General features: G+C 42.4%; 1 protein-coding gene across 1 annotated transcript in view; it reads left to right on the top strand.

The window, feature by feature from the left end:
* Positions 1–15721, top strand: part of DISP1 (dispatched RND transporter family member 1) — an 83637-nt gene that overhangs the window by 40901 nt on the left and 27015 nt on the right. The window contains exon 2 of the mRNA XM_028724565.2: positions 5274–5815. Within this exon, the coding sequence (XP_028580398.2) occupies positions 5274–5815 (542 nt within the window). The remainder of the gene's footprint in view (positions 1–5273; positions 5816–15721) is intronic.

Consider the following 15721-nt stretch of genomic DNA (forward strand, 5'->3'; position numbering starts at 1 on the left):
GTTTGTCTGTCTTGCAGCATTTAAGGAAAACACCTTAATGAAGACTTTAGAATGAGAAGACATATTCCCATCAGCTAGCATACTGCAATCTCTTTATCTGGCAGGAATTCAATGATTTAAACCAGGCATAGGCAAACTCGGCCCTCTAGATGTTTTGGGACTACAACTCCCATCATCCCTAGCTAGTGGTCAGGAATGATGGGAGTTGTAGTCCCAAAACATCTAGAGGGCCGAGTTTGCCTATGTCTGATGTAAACAGCACAACCCCCCTAAACCAGGACTGTTTGCTTGGGAGCTTTCTTTTCCAGCTTATATATGAAATAATTTCATGTGCAAGTTGAATCTAGGTTAAATGTTATAGAACAGTTGTTGTCGTTTTTTTAAGTTGAGTTTTTGTTGGATTTAAGAGAGGCTGGGGATGAATGGTTCAACAGCTAATTAGCTGGTTCCTAAGGCCATCTAAAGATTTATAATGCTCTGCACTAAATAGCAAATGAAACCACATTTCCAGTACTTCATTCCCACCTGATTTTGCACTTGTCTTTTTCAATAGTAAGTGGTGTTAGTCCAGATGGCTTTTCTTGAACCAATGTTTTTTTAAGCCTCCTTCTCCTACCCCCACACCCTTTCTTAATAATAACATAAAAAACCTCTTCAGAGTAATGAAATACGTCATCTTGGCCTGAAGGAATGGGAGAGGTTTACCCACATCTAAAATTAATATTCACTTGAGTGAACACAAAATCCTGCACACATGTCTGATTGAAGTACAGCATTACAGTTCTTCCTTAAACTCTTGGACCAAACACAGGTGAGAGTCTATGTGGAGGTGATGGCATCAGAGACGGCTCACTTTATAGCCACAATTGCCTACTCGGTGAACTACCTAGGGGACCTTTTCCTAAAGCTGAAGGGTCTGGTTAGTATCAGCCCAGCAGATGTAGCTACAGATCACTGAGTAGCCCACTGTACTAGTTTTGTGAAGCACTTTGAGGGGAAAAGCCATTAATTTCCATTCCTAATTTGATGCTACTGTTGAAGCAGATCTCAGGGAGGCTCCTCAAGTACCGTCTGGTCCAGGTTTGTGGGATCACTTTCACTTGCTTTGGCCTGAGGATATGGGCATGGGTTCTGACTATCTAGATCAGGCATAGGCAAACTTGGCCCTCCAGATGTTTTGGGACTACAACTCCCATCATCCCTAGCTAACAGGACCAGTGGTCAGGGATGATGGGAATTGTAGTCCCAAAACATCTGGAGGGCCGAGTTTGCCTATGCCTGATCTAGAGGAACTTGTGGGAGTCGCTTTGCCTTCTGTGCAACTGTGGGTAGAGATTGAAGTTGCTATTGTTTTTTGTTGTTGTTTTTTGCAGTTTGATATTTAATGCTGAGTCCAAAGTACATTACTGATTGCGTTGAAATTAAACCCGATGGTCATGAGTTTTCTGTCTGTAGTCCCAAAACCCATATGAAAGATAAGATATTCCTGCACCTCAACATAATAGAAGAAGAAGAAGAAGAAGAAGAAGAAGAAGAAGAAGAAGAAGAAGAAGAAGAAGAAGAAGAAGAAGAAGAAGAATTTATACCCTGCCCATCTGGCTGGGTTTCCCCAGCCACTCTGGGCGGCTTCCAACTGAATATTAAAAACAATACAGTATTAGACATTAAAAACTTCCCTAAAGAGGGCTGCCTTCAGTTGTCTTTTAAAAGTAAAATAGTTGTTTATTGCCTTGACATCTGCTGGGAGGGCGTTCCACAGGGAAGGCGCCACTACCAAGAAGGCCCTCTGCCTGGTTCCCTGTAACCTTACTTCTCGCAAAGAGGGAACCGCCAGAAGGCCCTCGGCGCTGGATCTCAGTGTCCGGGCTGAACGATGGGGGTGGAGACGCTCCTTCGGGTATACAGGACCGAGGCCATTTAGGGTTTTAAAGGTCAGCACCAACACTTTGAATTGTGCCCGGAAACGTACTGGGAGTCAATGCAGATCTCCCAGAACCGGTGTTATGTGGTCCCGGCGGCCACTCCCAGTCACCAGTCTAGCTGCCGCATTCTGGATTAATTGCAGTTTCCGGGTCACCTTCAAAGGTAGCCCCACGTAGAGTGCATTGCAGTAGTCCAAGCGGGAGATAACTAGAGCATGTACCACTCTGGCGAGACAGTCCGCGGGCAGGTAGGGTCTTAGCCTGCGTACCAGGTGGAGCTGGTAGACAGCTGCCCTGGACACAAAATTAACCTGTGCCTCCATGGACAACTGTGAGTCCAAAATGACTCCCAGGCTGCGCACCTGGTCCTTCAGGGGCACAGTTACCCCATTCAGGACCAGGGAATCCCCCACACCCGCCCGCCCCCTGTCCCCCAAAAACAGTACTTCTGTTTTTACAGGCAAAAAATTCTTTAAAAAATATTAAAGCTTTTCCGTAATACAGTAAGATAAAAGAGATTGGTATAAATAAAAACAGAGAGAGAGAAGAAATCACAGAGTCCTGTCTCAAAGGTAGCTCATAACCCTTGTCTCACACAGAAAGTGGTGGACCCTCCCAGCTCTCACCTGGGAACTTTCCTTTCTTCTCCCAATCTCTCATCCTGGGAGGTCTTCCTTTCCCTGCCACTCACTCAGGGTCCTTCCATTCATCCACCGCCTTCATGTGTGTGTAATCCTTGGACCCCAAAATTGGCCCTGAGCAGAGGACACCAAAGGAAAGCAAAACAAGGGGGGGGGGGGAGGATGAAAAGAGAAAGATATTGCCATGGCTGATGTACTAACCATCCCATACCAAGGTAAAACCTTTATTTGAGAGGTTGTCTTAGCAGAAAGAGAATCCCCCAGAATGGAGAATCCGTGGTAGGATTAAAAAGAGAAGGAATAGAGCTTTTTTTCTCCTTCTGGAGTGCTGTAATAAACTGCTACCATAGCCATATACACCTTTGCTTCTTTTATTTTGGTCATAGTGCCAGACTCAGAACAAATTCAGACAAGCCTGCTGAAGCCTGGTAAACCAGTTCTCCAAATGATACCCTGGCAGCCCCCTCTCCATTCTTAACATCAGAACTACAATTTTCAACCTTCCCCGCAGTCTGATCTTCTCTTTGGGGCAACAGCTTGCTGAAGGAGCCCCATGAGAAGCAGGACCTCTGTCGCCACCAGGTTCCATGGAATAGCCTCCCACAGTTTGACACCTTCCCTTTCAGCATTTTGCAAGCCGGTTAAAACACATGGGTTTCGCTGTGCTTTTTGTTGCTAGCTTGCTGCTCTTTTATTGCTGATTTGTGTGTGTGTCTGCTGCGGCTCTTGTCTCTTATCATGAGCAGCCGGGAACCTGCTCATCTTTGCCCTCTCATCATAGAGAACAAAGAAACCACAAAATGTTCTCTGTAGACTTGGTAGGTCATAAAGTCATTTTTCAGCTGCCTTTTTGTGTATTTGCATCCTAACAGCAAAGGAACTGGTCTGTCTTGTCCCAGTCATGACCTTTTTGGGTTGCCCGGAGTTCAGATCAATAAATGTTTGTACCTACTGCTTTAGAAATCCTAATGAGAATATGGAAGAAGCTGTTGGTTGACTTGGATGCTTGAATTTCCTGTTCAGAAGATTTCTCCAGCGTGTCAACGTGCTTCTGAATCTATTGCACAAAAGAGAAAAGTGTACAGATGTCTCTTTAAGGGAAAAACATCTTTTCTTTTTAATTGTGTGCTTATTGTTACATTCCTTTCTGCAGCCATTCTGAAATTGCCATGCAATCCATGAGAAAACTACTCTACTTCAGCCATACAGTATTTTAAAAATTAAATATTTTCAGACGGCAACCAGCTTCATTCAGCTGCTTAAATTTAAACTTGGCAAGTTGTGTGTTCAGTAACTTTTTAATGGGGTCTACTGGTTTAGGGTGCAGCGGTTCGGGAAAGAATATTAAACATAGGAATGCAAGGAATTGGATTCTGAAGGAAAATATTCCTGTCTTGAAAATGCTGTCAAGTTTTGACTGGTTGCCGTTCGGTATTAACTTTGCAGAGTGTCTGAGTGGAACATAGAACAAATAGTTTTAAGTTACATTATTCAGGGCTCTTTCTCCCCCACCTCCTTTAGCTTTAGGCATTGAGGATTCCAAACCCAAATGGCTCTGAGAATCAGCATCCAGGGTTGCTATGGGCAGCATTCCATTGTGCATAGCACCTTCTGTTCAATATTAGTGATGAACCAATTAAATAGCTTGGCTGGCTGTACAGTTTCAGGCACTCTTAACAGCTCAGTAGTAGAGAAGAAAGAGAAAATTAATGTTCATGGGTCCCTGTAGAGCAAGCAGAATCTTAGCAAGCTATTAACAATCACAAAGCTTTAATGTTATGTACATTCTAAAGATGTTAAATCAGTGATAGCAGTCTCTTTTTCTAGATCAGGGTGACTAACCTTTGGCCAGTGTTGTTGGACTCAAATTCATTTCTGGTTAGCTTGGTCAGTGGTCAAGGACAATGCAGAAGTCATGATGCGGGGGGAAACGTGAAGCCAGCCAATGTCTATACTGTACTTAAAAAGGTAAAGGACCCCTGACAGTTAAGTCCAGTTACGAATAACTCTGGAGTTGTGGCACTCATCTTGCTTTACTGGTCAAGGGAGCCGACGTTTGTCCGCAGACAATTCTTCTGGGTCATGTGGCCAGCATGACTAAGTCGCTTCTGGCAAAACCAGAGCAGCGCATGGAAATGCCATTTACCTTCCCGCCGGAGCTTGCACTTTGATGTGCTTTCAAACTGCTAGGTTGGCAGGAGCTGGGACCGAGCAATGGGAGCTCACCCTGTCGTGGGGATTCGAACCATTGACCTTCCAAATGGCAAGCCATAGGCTCAGTGGTTTAGACCAGTGTTCCCCAACCTTGGGTCTCCAGCTGTTTTTGGACTACAACTCCCATCATCCCTCGCTAGCAAGACCAGTGGTCAAGGATGATGGGAATTGTAGTCCGAAAACAGCTGGAGACCCAAGGTTGGGAAACACTGGTTTAGACCATAGCTCCACCTCCGTCCCTATACTGTACTTAGTTCCAGCCTTGTTTTAGACATTGTAATATATTGGTATACTGCGATGTTTAGCTGGCGATATATCGTGATGGTGAAAACCAACTATCGCCCAGCCCTAATTGTAACTGTACAGATACTTGGTGCATCCTTAATCCAGGTTTCTTTTTATTCAGAAGATCATATAGAACACTGAGACCAGTATATTATTGACAAAATTGTGCCTTTTTCATTTTTAACCTTTTCTTTCTTTTTCTCCCTTCTAGAAGCATTGCAGACCACCAGAACTTTGGAGCATGGCTACAAGCAATGGGAGCAATGACTTTGTCGTTCTGAGCAATGGTAACATCCCGACCAATGCAACTAGTCCTGATCTCCTTGCAACCGGTGATGGCAATGTTGCCGTCCAAAACCTCCCATCTAAGGAAACCACAAGAAGAAAAGTGAGTGCAAATGGGTGCCTTCAACTTAATGGCATGCTAAAACCATCGTTTCTGCCTGTAGATGACCAAAGAACTCCACAGGTATTATCACAGTGTTGTCGCCCTTGCCCATACCATCATCAGCCTCTAAATCACCATTGTAATCAGCAAGAATGCCTTTCACTGTCTGGCAATGCGGCGCCATCTCCATTAACTTCCTGCTGCCCAAACCTTCATACAGAATATTCAGCATCCGCTTGCCAAAAACATACACCCTTGTATCAGACTGCCTGCTGTCTTCAGTCCTCGCCCTCATTCTGCCTACATCATCAGTGGCCTGAACATTTTCAGCATCAGCCTGTGCAACAACATATAGCCAATATACGGTAAGTATATTTGAATTGTAGAGTTGGAAGGGATTACAAGGGTCATCTAGTCCAACCCCCTGCAATGCATGGATCTCAACATATGGTCCCCCATCCAATTTGAAACCATACCAGACCCTACTTAGCTTTGCAAATATGCTAGCAGTTTTATTGCTGCACCACTAGGAGGACAGTGGCTTTTTCCTATAGTGTCTGAATTGTTATTTTTATATGCTTTCTACTTCACTTGTTTCACAATATAGATAAAAGGTTTTAAAGCAAGCCTATAGTGAGCTAAATCCTTCCCACTATAGTCCTAGTGCATCAGATATGTTTCATCTAGAAGTACGTGCAAACTTATGCTCCAATAGCCCATGTTGAATTAAAGATTAAGAAGGTTTGGTTATTTTATATACCTTACATAAGGCATGGCATATCCAAAAATTGTAAGTCTTAATGATTGATGGGCAGGATGTTAGGGGTAGCAGAATTCCGAATTGACCCAAGTTAGTTGGTTGGGATTGTTGGTGCCCTTCTGAACAGGGATAATAAGGATCACTATTTGCTTATCTCACAACGCTTGGTTGTAGTAAAACAAAGCAGTTTACAATAAAGAATAAAACAATAAAATCATCAGACTATTTAACCCTACAGACTACATAATTGTCTGGGTGAAGTGCACTCATTTATGTATGAAGCCTTCTTTTGTGTCGGTAAGGCAAGTTTAATCATCTTGGAATAATCCAAGTGCAATCCATTTTCAGTTTTAAAACGTGCATCAATTCTGAAGTTACTAAATTTTGTAGTAATAAAATCAACGCAGCATATTCTTTCACTTCAAAAAATAGTATTTTATTACTAACCACCCCAACATCTGCTACACATGATCTAAAACTATTTCTATCTTAAATATTTTCACATTAAGACATGCCATTTTGTGACTTGTTATTACAAATACTTTTTGATGTCTCCTTCATGTGGTGCCTTGTTTCCCGAACTCAATCCGTTCTTGAAGTCCGTTCGACTTCCAAAATGTTTGCAAACCAAGGCTCGGCTTCTGATTGGCCCCAGAAACAATGCCGACAGCCAAAATAGACATTTGGCTTCCAAAAAACGTTCGCAAACTGGAACACTTACTTCCAGGTTTGCGACGTGCGGGAGTCAATTTGTTCAGGAGACAAGCCATTCAGGAACCTAGGTACCCGAAACCTAGGTTCTTGGAAAGCACTCATCTTTACCACACATTTCCCAGGGGGTACATTATTTGGTAGAAAAACAGTGGTAGGATGCAGTTCTATACCAACTTGGGTAACTCATTGGAACTTGCTTCTGAGTAGACACACAGTATTTCATTGTTAATCATATATATGTAATATCTTATACTGTAGTGTGGCTGAAGACAAATCAAGTTGAACATCTGACCAGGACAGTAGGCAAGCTGTGTCTCTGCATATATGTATCTTGCAGATTACTGCAAGGTGGAGGTTTTTCTCTTGACTAGCTTACAGTTAGTTGTCTCATACGATCTCTTGGCGTTGGTTAAAATACACGGAATATAAAATTGTAATGAGAATTGTTGTTCTTCAGCAACATCTTTCATGTCAAACCCTTTTCGAATCCCAACAGTTGAGCTAAACTAAATGCAGTTAGATCAGTGTTTACAAGGATTGTGATCTGTGGATTTTAACTTGGGCTTTTTTGATTCTTTGTACTCTTCAGTATGACAATCCTAAAGAGATTTAAAAACAAAACAAAACAAACAAACACTTGGTATTGGTAGGAAATGACATTTTCATAACCAAAATGGACAGCACATTGATCCCAACATGCATTAGGTATAGGTTGTTTTGGGAATGAGCTCTAAGAAAATACACATGAAATACGTAATGTCAGAATTTTATCTCCATTGTGGACATTACTGGAAAGTTCTTTGAGCAGAATACTTGATTCCTCTTTAGACTGTGCACCAGGACTGAGCAGCAGGCTCTGATCCATCTGCCCAATTCTTTTAGTGGTCCAACCCAAACCAATATTACACTGTGGCATCTGGCTCTGCCACCTGCTTAGGTATTTCATAATTGGGTGCTGGCATAGTCTTTTCAAACTTTGTCTGGCACTTTGGCAAGCTCTCCTATATTTCAATTTCTGTTCTTCTTCTCTAAACCCAGCCTGCTTGGCTTTCTTTTAGTATGAAGACGGAATCAAATCTACCGTATTTGTCGTCCTATAGGGCGCACCGGCCCATAGGACGCACCTTGTTTTTTTTTGGGGGGGGGGGGGAGAATGAATAAAAAAAATATATCCCCCCCCCCCCAGCCACGGCTGCAGCCCCAAGCCTTGCGCACACCTGCCCGAAGCGCCCTCCGGAAGGCGCCCCGTGCTTCGGGCTGCAGGCTGCTGCCCACAAGCCTTGTGAGCCCGCGGGAACTCCCGCCGGGCTTGCAAGGCTTGCTGATAGCTTCCTGAAGCCTGGAGAGCTGGAGGCATCGGTGCGCACCGACCCCTCTCACTCTCCAGGCTTCAGCGAAAGCCTGCATTCGCCCCATAGGACGCACACACATTTCCCCTTCATTTTTGGAGGGGGGAAAGTGCGTCCTATGGGGCGAAAAATACGGTACTTTTCTGGTAGGCGCCCCCCCCCCCCCAGTGTAAGTTATAGTTAAATTCCTTGGTTTGGAAGTTGAACATTGTGTGTTGTTCTATAAATATCCTTATCTTCTCTTATTTTTAAACCTCAAATTGATTAAATGGTGCTATTTTCCAAAAATGGACATGAAATTGACTTTTCCCTATTGCATTAGATCTATTCCACACACAAAAATGATATTCTTACATAGAAATAATGTAAGGGTTTTTTGTTTATTTCTATTTTTAAATGTGCACATTGCCCTGCACAGAGCATACGGACCTCGGTTTTGTCCAAAAGCTGGGAAGGCAATTAAAAAGAAAAGTGTGTAAAACAGCCCTAGTTGGAAGTCGTTCAGCACTGCAGTGTGCATGTTCTGACAGTGTAATATTAAATGCAGGTGCCCTTCCATTTTTGTATGACACATTAATTAAATTTAGTGTATAATGAAAGCAGCTTTCATTACTGTATATCTCCACATTGTTAACTTTAATTGGGAATTGAAAAGGTAGGGGGGAACCAATATTATTACAGAGGAAAGATCTCTCTACAAATTTAACGAAAAATTGAGACTTGGCAAGTAACCAGTTTGGCACAGCAGGTCATAGCAGGTTTTTCAAGCCTTCTAGAGCTTAGCATTTGTCAGTGACCTAACATTAAAAGAATGAAGTGTTGATTCTTCGTGTTTTAAATCAGTTTTTTAAAAGTGAAGAATTGCTTTTGCTGTTTTTCAGCTGAATTGAATTTGGCATAGTATTTACCTTTGAATTACAGAAACTCTAATGAATTTGAAATAACTGTGTACACTCAGATTGGTTTCAACATTTCAAATAAATGTAGTCGGTTTTGTTTCTAAAAGTAAAGCTGACACTATAGAGCTTGATATCAATAACTCACTAACTTTTTTGCTTATATTATGGAGTAGTAGACAGCAGGGACATTGTGTCCCTGTTGGCTGTCCTGGGTGGGCACGCACGCCAGGGGATGCGGTGTGCTGGGGGCGGGGCGGGCTCACCCACTAGAGCCCAGGTGCCGGTGCCCCTCTCCAATGATGCTGTGGATCAGGGGTCAGCAACACTTTTCAGCCGCGGGCTGGTCCACCATCCCTCAGACCATGTGGTGGACCGGACTATTTTTTTTAAAAAAATATATGAACAAATTCCTACATCCCACAAATAACCCAGAGATGCATTTTAAATAAAAGGACACATTCTACTCATGTAAAAATACCTGATTCCCGGACCGTCTGTGAGCCGGATTGAGAAGGCGATTGGGCCGCATCCGGCCCCCGGGCCTTAGGTTCCCTACCCCTGCTGTGGATGATGCTGTGATCAACAGCAGTTCCAGGACAGAAGCATTGGAGAGGCGGCGGTGGCCCTCTCTGATGCTGCGATCGCCTGCAGCTCTGCCCCTGGACAACCTGCAGCCAATTGGAGAGGGGCTCCCAGAGCTGCGGCCAATCTCAGCATCAGAGAGGGGCAGACTTCCCAACATGCAAAGCAACCACTGTTGTTTCTACAGCCCGCCGGCCGGAGCTCACATCCCCCTGGCCAGTTCGATTTACCAGGTCCTAGCAGCTTGCCAAAAGAAAAGAACTTTGACTTTGCTTTGTTTTTTGAAAAAAGGCAACCCCTGGTGGAAGGGTGGATTTTTTTCCCCAAATGAAAAAATTAAAATACACCCTTTCCTCTCTTTTTCTTCACCTCACTTTCAATGATCGTGTTGTTGTTGTTGTTGTTGTTGTTGGTTATTGCATGTTATTTATCCTTCGGGTTCCGACAGATCAGGGCTGGGAATATACCGTATTAAAACACCACACTTTCAAAACAAACAAACACACACAAGCTGAAGGAGAGGGGGGAGAAAGTGAGATGTTAAGATAGCCTTCAGAGGCGAGAAGCGCAGGGATTTTGTTCCCCATCCTATAGACACTTCAGGCTTTCCAACCAATCCCCCAGATGAGATATTTTTAAAAGAAAAAGGGAAGGAGAAGGGACTGCAGTTCTTGCCCATGTATGCAGTGCTATGCAAGCAGTGTTTTTGCTTGTACAAGAGGACTTCTTCTCCTCTCCTCTCTCCTGTCCACATGTGCCACAAAACCACTCCAGAGAATTCTGCAACCCTCTGCAGCAGATTTTGAGGGTGCACAAGGAGTTTCAGCAGAGAGATGAGAGGGAAGTTCCATTGCACTGGTGTAATGGCAACACTGGATACAATCCTATGTTTCCCCTTGTCTGCACAAAATTGGAAAAGGTTTTCCAGTATCTGATGCCTTCAGAATTTTGTACTCCAGAAACTTCTGATCTATGGGTTCTCTGGAATGTCAGTGCATCTGCGACACTTGCTAGGCCTGCTTAGCTCTTTGCTCAAATAAATTAGTCACAGTCAACATTAATTTAGAAAGTTTGTTCAGGCTTTATTAATATCTTTCCACAGATCCCATTTTGCTTATTTAGTGTGCATATGAAAGCAATATGCTGTAGTTTCATTAAAGCGTTCCCCATTGCCTTAGGTTCTATGCAAATATACCACACTGTATTGGAAACCATTTCAAAGTTAATGTCTGGCAAGTTAATGTCTACATACAGTCTGTAGAGGCTAAATTTTTTTAGTTTAATAAGATAGCACATTACATAGTCAACCTAAGGCCTTGTTGTAATTACTCTCTTTTTAGAACCAGAGTTCTTTTCAGTTTCCAAAAGGGTTTTGTAAATTCTTGCTTTGGCCTCTGCTCCACAATCCCGGAGTAGTTACGTCTTTTGACCTTTAGAATCTGGCATTTGCAAATGGTAGCAACAAAGTGTTTGAAAACTCATTTCCCGTGCCCTTCATCCCTCGCCTTCTAAGAAACAGAAGAATATTCAGTACTTAACCTAGTGATCTGTAGTCCTTTGAACTGTAGCGTGCAAATGAGATAATTAATATAACAAGAATATACCTCCGTCCCACTGTTAATTATGAAAAGTATTATTTCAGTCCATTTTAAAGCTTGTAGCAAGTTATGAACAAGCTATGCTTGATAGTGCTCAAAATGTACGCTGAATGAACTGTGAGCATCTTAATTGACAGACAAAAAGGCTGAGTTATTTTGGGAAGATAGATGAATAACTTTCAAAACACTTAAGCAGCAAGGCCCTAATTCTTTAAAAGAATCAGAATAATTAGGGGGAGTCCAGACTCAACAAGGGTGTCTGCTTTTCAACATTCTTGAATGTGTGCAAGTGCTGGACTTTTTATTTTTCTGAAGTTTATTTATGGAACGTGAATGTCAAATATTTGCATAGTTTCAGATATATATTGGGAATTAGAAAGGTTACTCATGACTTCATGACATTTTGGTTGGTTCTAACAGAGGCATTACTTTACTGTAGATCTTGGATTTCTCTCTTTCTAATGGATTATCTACAAGTCTTCCAAGACTTCCTCTGATCGCCCTCCTTTACTTAAAGGCTCTTAGTGTGACCGCATATAATTTTAGAAGTTTACATGTTAATTTTTCAACTAATCATAAATCAATTGCATTTTACCAAATGAACTTCTAACACAGTGGCGCTATGAAATTTGTTCCTATGATGCTTGAAATAATCATGTTCCACTATAAATGTGAGTAGAACATGCAAGGACCCAGCCACTGTTGTTGGCTTGTTCTAGTTTAAAAAAATACAAGGGTCTGCCTTTTGGACAAAATAGACATGGGGGCAGCAGGCCGGAGTTTTAATCTCCACTCATCTGGGAAGCTCGTGGGGCAACTTTGCGCCATTTGCAGTCTCCCAGACTAACCTACCTCAAAGGGTTACTCAAGGATAAAATGAAGCGGGGGCTTCTTGGACGAAAGGTGGGATATACATGTAATAAATAAAATGTATATGTATGTAGGAGATTTGAACTTGGGGGGGGGGCAGTTGAGCTGAAAGCTGAACACTCCACTCCTCTCTCGTACTACATTTCACTCCACAATTCGCCAACTATTGTTCCTCTTCTGGGACTTCAGAAGCAACCCATACCAGGAGAAAAATGGCTGGGGAGAAGTGATGTTGGGAGACAAAGGAACATTGGTGGGGAAAGGTTCAGGAACTTTTTCCATCCCTCCCAACTGCACATTAAATCACAGACCCTACTTTGTAGGGATTTGACATGATCCAAATGTTCCACTGTAGGGAAATAACTAGGTTTCCTTGCTGGAGGTCAATAATAACACAGTAGTAAATCAAAAACATTCATTTTGCACGTGCAAGGTGGCAACTCCAGTGCAGAAGTCGCTGCAAAGGATTCCAATGCAATGCAAGCATAGGTAACAGCAACGTAAAATCACCAAACCCACCCCCTTCATTTCTGTTAGTTCAGCACAGTCTCAAAGCATCATTTCAGCAACACTGACTAATTAAAGCATTATTTCAGCCATGCTGACTTAATTAGATATGCTGTTAGTCCCCTTTGTTACTACCCTGTTTTACACCATCAGCTATGCATAAGTGCTCAATCTTCCATTCTCTTTGAAGCTTCTGTAGCATGATGTGTTGCGTTCTCCCATCTCCTGATGGCTCCAATATGCGTTCTTATCTGTAACGCAACTCATTCACTCCCTTTCTATCATGTCCAACATGGCCTTATTTTCTTTCCACCCTCCCATGCCCCAGCTGAACCGTACAAACAAGTTGCCTTGTCCCAGGCTCCCACTAGGTGCTGGGGCAAAACTACCTCTGCTCCCATGGTGAGAGCTGTGGCAATTTCCCCTGGCACCTCGCAAGCTGGGGCCAGGGCAGCTTTTTTTCCAACATCACGGTATATCACCAGACTGTGATGTTTGGCTAGTGATATACCATGATATTGAAAAGCTGATATCGCCCAGCCCTATTGACTTGGGGGCTTCTCTAGCATGTCCCTGGAGTAGTTAAAAAAATCCTTTGGGGGCATTTTCTTAGTTCTTTTCTGTGGATGAAAAGAAACAACTGTACTAAAAGCACACCTTGTGCATATGTGCAGCCTTATCTGACATTCTGAGTCACGGATAATTTCTCAAGGAAGCAACATTTTGATTTGTTATACATTTGAGTGCTTGACCTCACTCCCAAAGGGAGTTGTCCATTGTCTCCCGATATTGTCTCCATTGTCTCCCGAGACAGATGGATGCCAACAGCATTTGAGTACATACTATAAGGTGGACAAATCTGTATATTGTACCAAGCAAGTACAAACTTTACAGCAGCATCACAGTTTGAAATGTTAGTGTTTGCTACTCAAACATGCAGTTGGCTTGTTGCTCACACTGCAGCAGTTAGATTTGCACAGTGCTACCTTGAGTTTGCTATACATAGAAATCATATTGGAGGTGGGGAGGCAGGCTAGCGCTGTTTTCCCTCACATCTGTGTGCAAGAACTTGTCACGTCTATCCGTCCCGTGAGCCTCCACCTCTATTTTCAAGTGATTCCGTCTAGATACAGATTTATCTTCTGAGAAGCAGGCCCAAATTTTGGTTGTAAGTACATGTGGAGAAGTATTCTTAGTATCTACCCCCAAAACATCGTACTCCTTTCCCATAAGAGTATATGCACTATATGACATGATAATTCCAATCTACTCTAGTTCTCTTTGTCCCAAGCCTTTTGGAATGGCACAGAAATGTAAATAAATACGACTGTGTTTGTATCTGGTAGTTTAATTCTCAAAATGTTCAACTTTTGCTTTAAAAGATTAAAAACAATTCTGTACTCGAATCTCCCTTCCATTTCACTGCTCAGTACTGTAAGCGCTTTAATGCTGCTAATGCTATTAAATTGTATCCCACTTCTGTTCAGTTACTCTCTGTATTTTTATTTTATTTTATTTAAATCAAATTCTGAACTAACTGGCATTTTCTTTGGACATAGCCTCAAATCTTTCTTTCACTTTTCTCTTAATGAAGACACCAGATTAAGGAAATAGAGGGTTGTGTTTTCCCCCCTAAGCAAAGAAAGTAAGTGTCTAAACTAGCTAAAGAAATTTAATAACTAGGTGTGTCATGGAGTGAGTCAACCCCCATTACTGGATATATAAGCAAGAGACTTGTTTTATACCGCTTGTGGCTAAGCATTGCACATGCTTGGTAAAAACTACTAGTAGAATCTAGATCTCCTTAATGTTGATGCTGGGCTCCCAGTTCCTATGAAAAATGAGAGAGAAATAGTAGAAAAAGAGGGAGGAATGTATAATTATATGAGCAAATACAGCACAACCCAAATTTTCCAAATGACCTAGGTGACATCTAAGTCATTCAGATATGTTTGGAGAGCAGGAATACTACTTTACGATGGTTTTGTTGACTTAGGCCCAAAGAGTAAAACGTCCAAAATTAGGATTGCAACCTGTTTTGAAGATGTGTGTTTTTGTAGGGGAGTTGCTTTGTACAAGGTACAGATTTAGCTAACACCCCTCAGGCTGTTTCTAAATTCCATCTCTTAAATAGCAATGTTCCAAAGCTGAACTACTTGATTCATTTTTTAAAATCCAAGACAAGGCAAAGCAGCAAAACTATAAAATGGCTTATGTCAGGTGTTGCAAGCCTGGTGCCATAGACAGCTGCAAAGGCTTTTACTGGTGCCCCTGGGCAGATGCCGCAGACTCTTAAGCTTTAATTTTTCTTTTTGAAAATTTTTCTAGCCCTTGGAAAAAGAAAGTTGTGGGGCAAAAAGTCATTTAACTAATTTCTATGAAAATGAGAGTGAGTAGTGTGGCCACCTTGTATATTTTTCCTGGTACTTAGGAATGTGGCCTGTTGCTATTAGATAGCAATAATAGTGAGTGAGTGTGATCGTGATCTCCACAATTGAGACCAGTAGGGCATAGCTGACTTCCTATGGTTTCACATAAGGCTGCCAGGGGTGGCTGCCTCTCTAATTTTGTGTTGTACCACACACATAACACACTCTCTCTCACACACACACCAACAGCTGTTATGTGACTGGTACCCCAAGCACTCTCTCAAAATGATCCAAAAAGGTTGGCGACCCCTGTCTTGGATCCAGGTGACCTTGCAAATCACCATATCCAACACGACCCTTTCCATTCCCTAAGCTTCTACAGAGGGGCCCCTTCTCTATGTTCCAACTATGGAACCTCGACTGGTGGGGATGGAAGAAAGACCTTCTTTGTGGCTGCATCTAAAATATGTGAACTCTTTGCTCCATAAGGATTGGTTGGTCTCCTCTGTGGTGGTTTACTCTATGGTCAAAATCTTTCTGTTTAAGCAGGTTTTTTAAAAAATTCGGTACCTTTTTTATCTGATGCTTTTGGTTTGTCTGCTGTGTACCTATCTGCTTTGTTA

The sequence above is a fragment of the Podarcis muralis genome, chromosome 3 (genome assembly GCF_964188315.1).
Source record: "Podarcis muralis chromosome 3, rPodMur119.hap1.1, whole genome shotgun sequence".
Lineage (NCBI taxonomy): Eukaryota > Metazoa > Chordata > Lepidosauria > Squamata > Lacertidae > Podarcis > Podarcis muralis.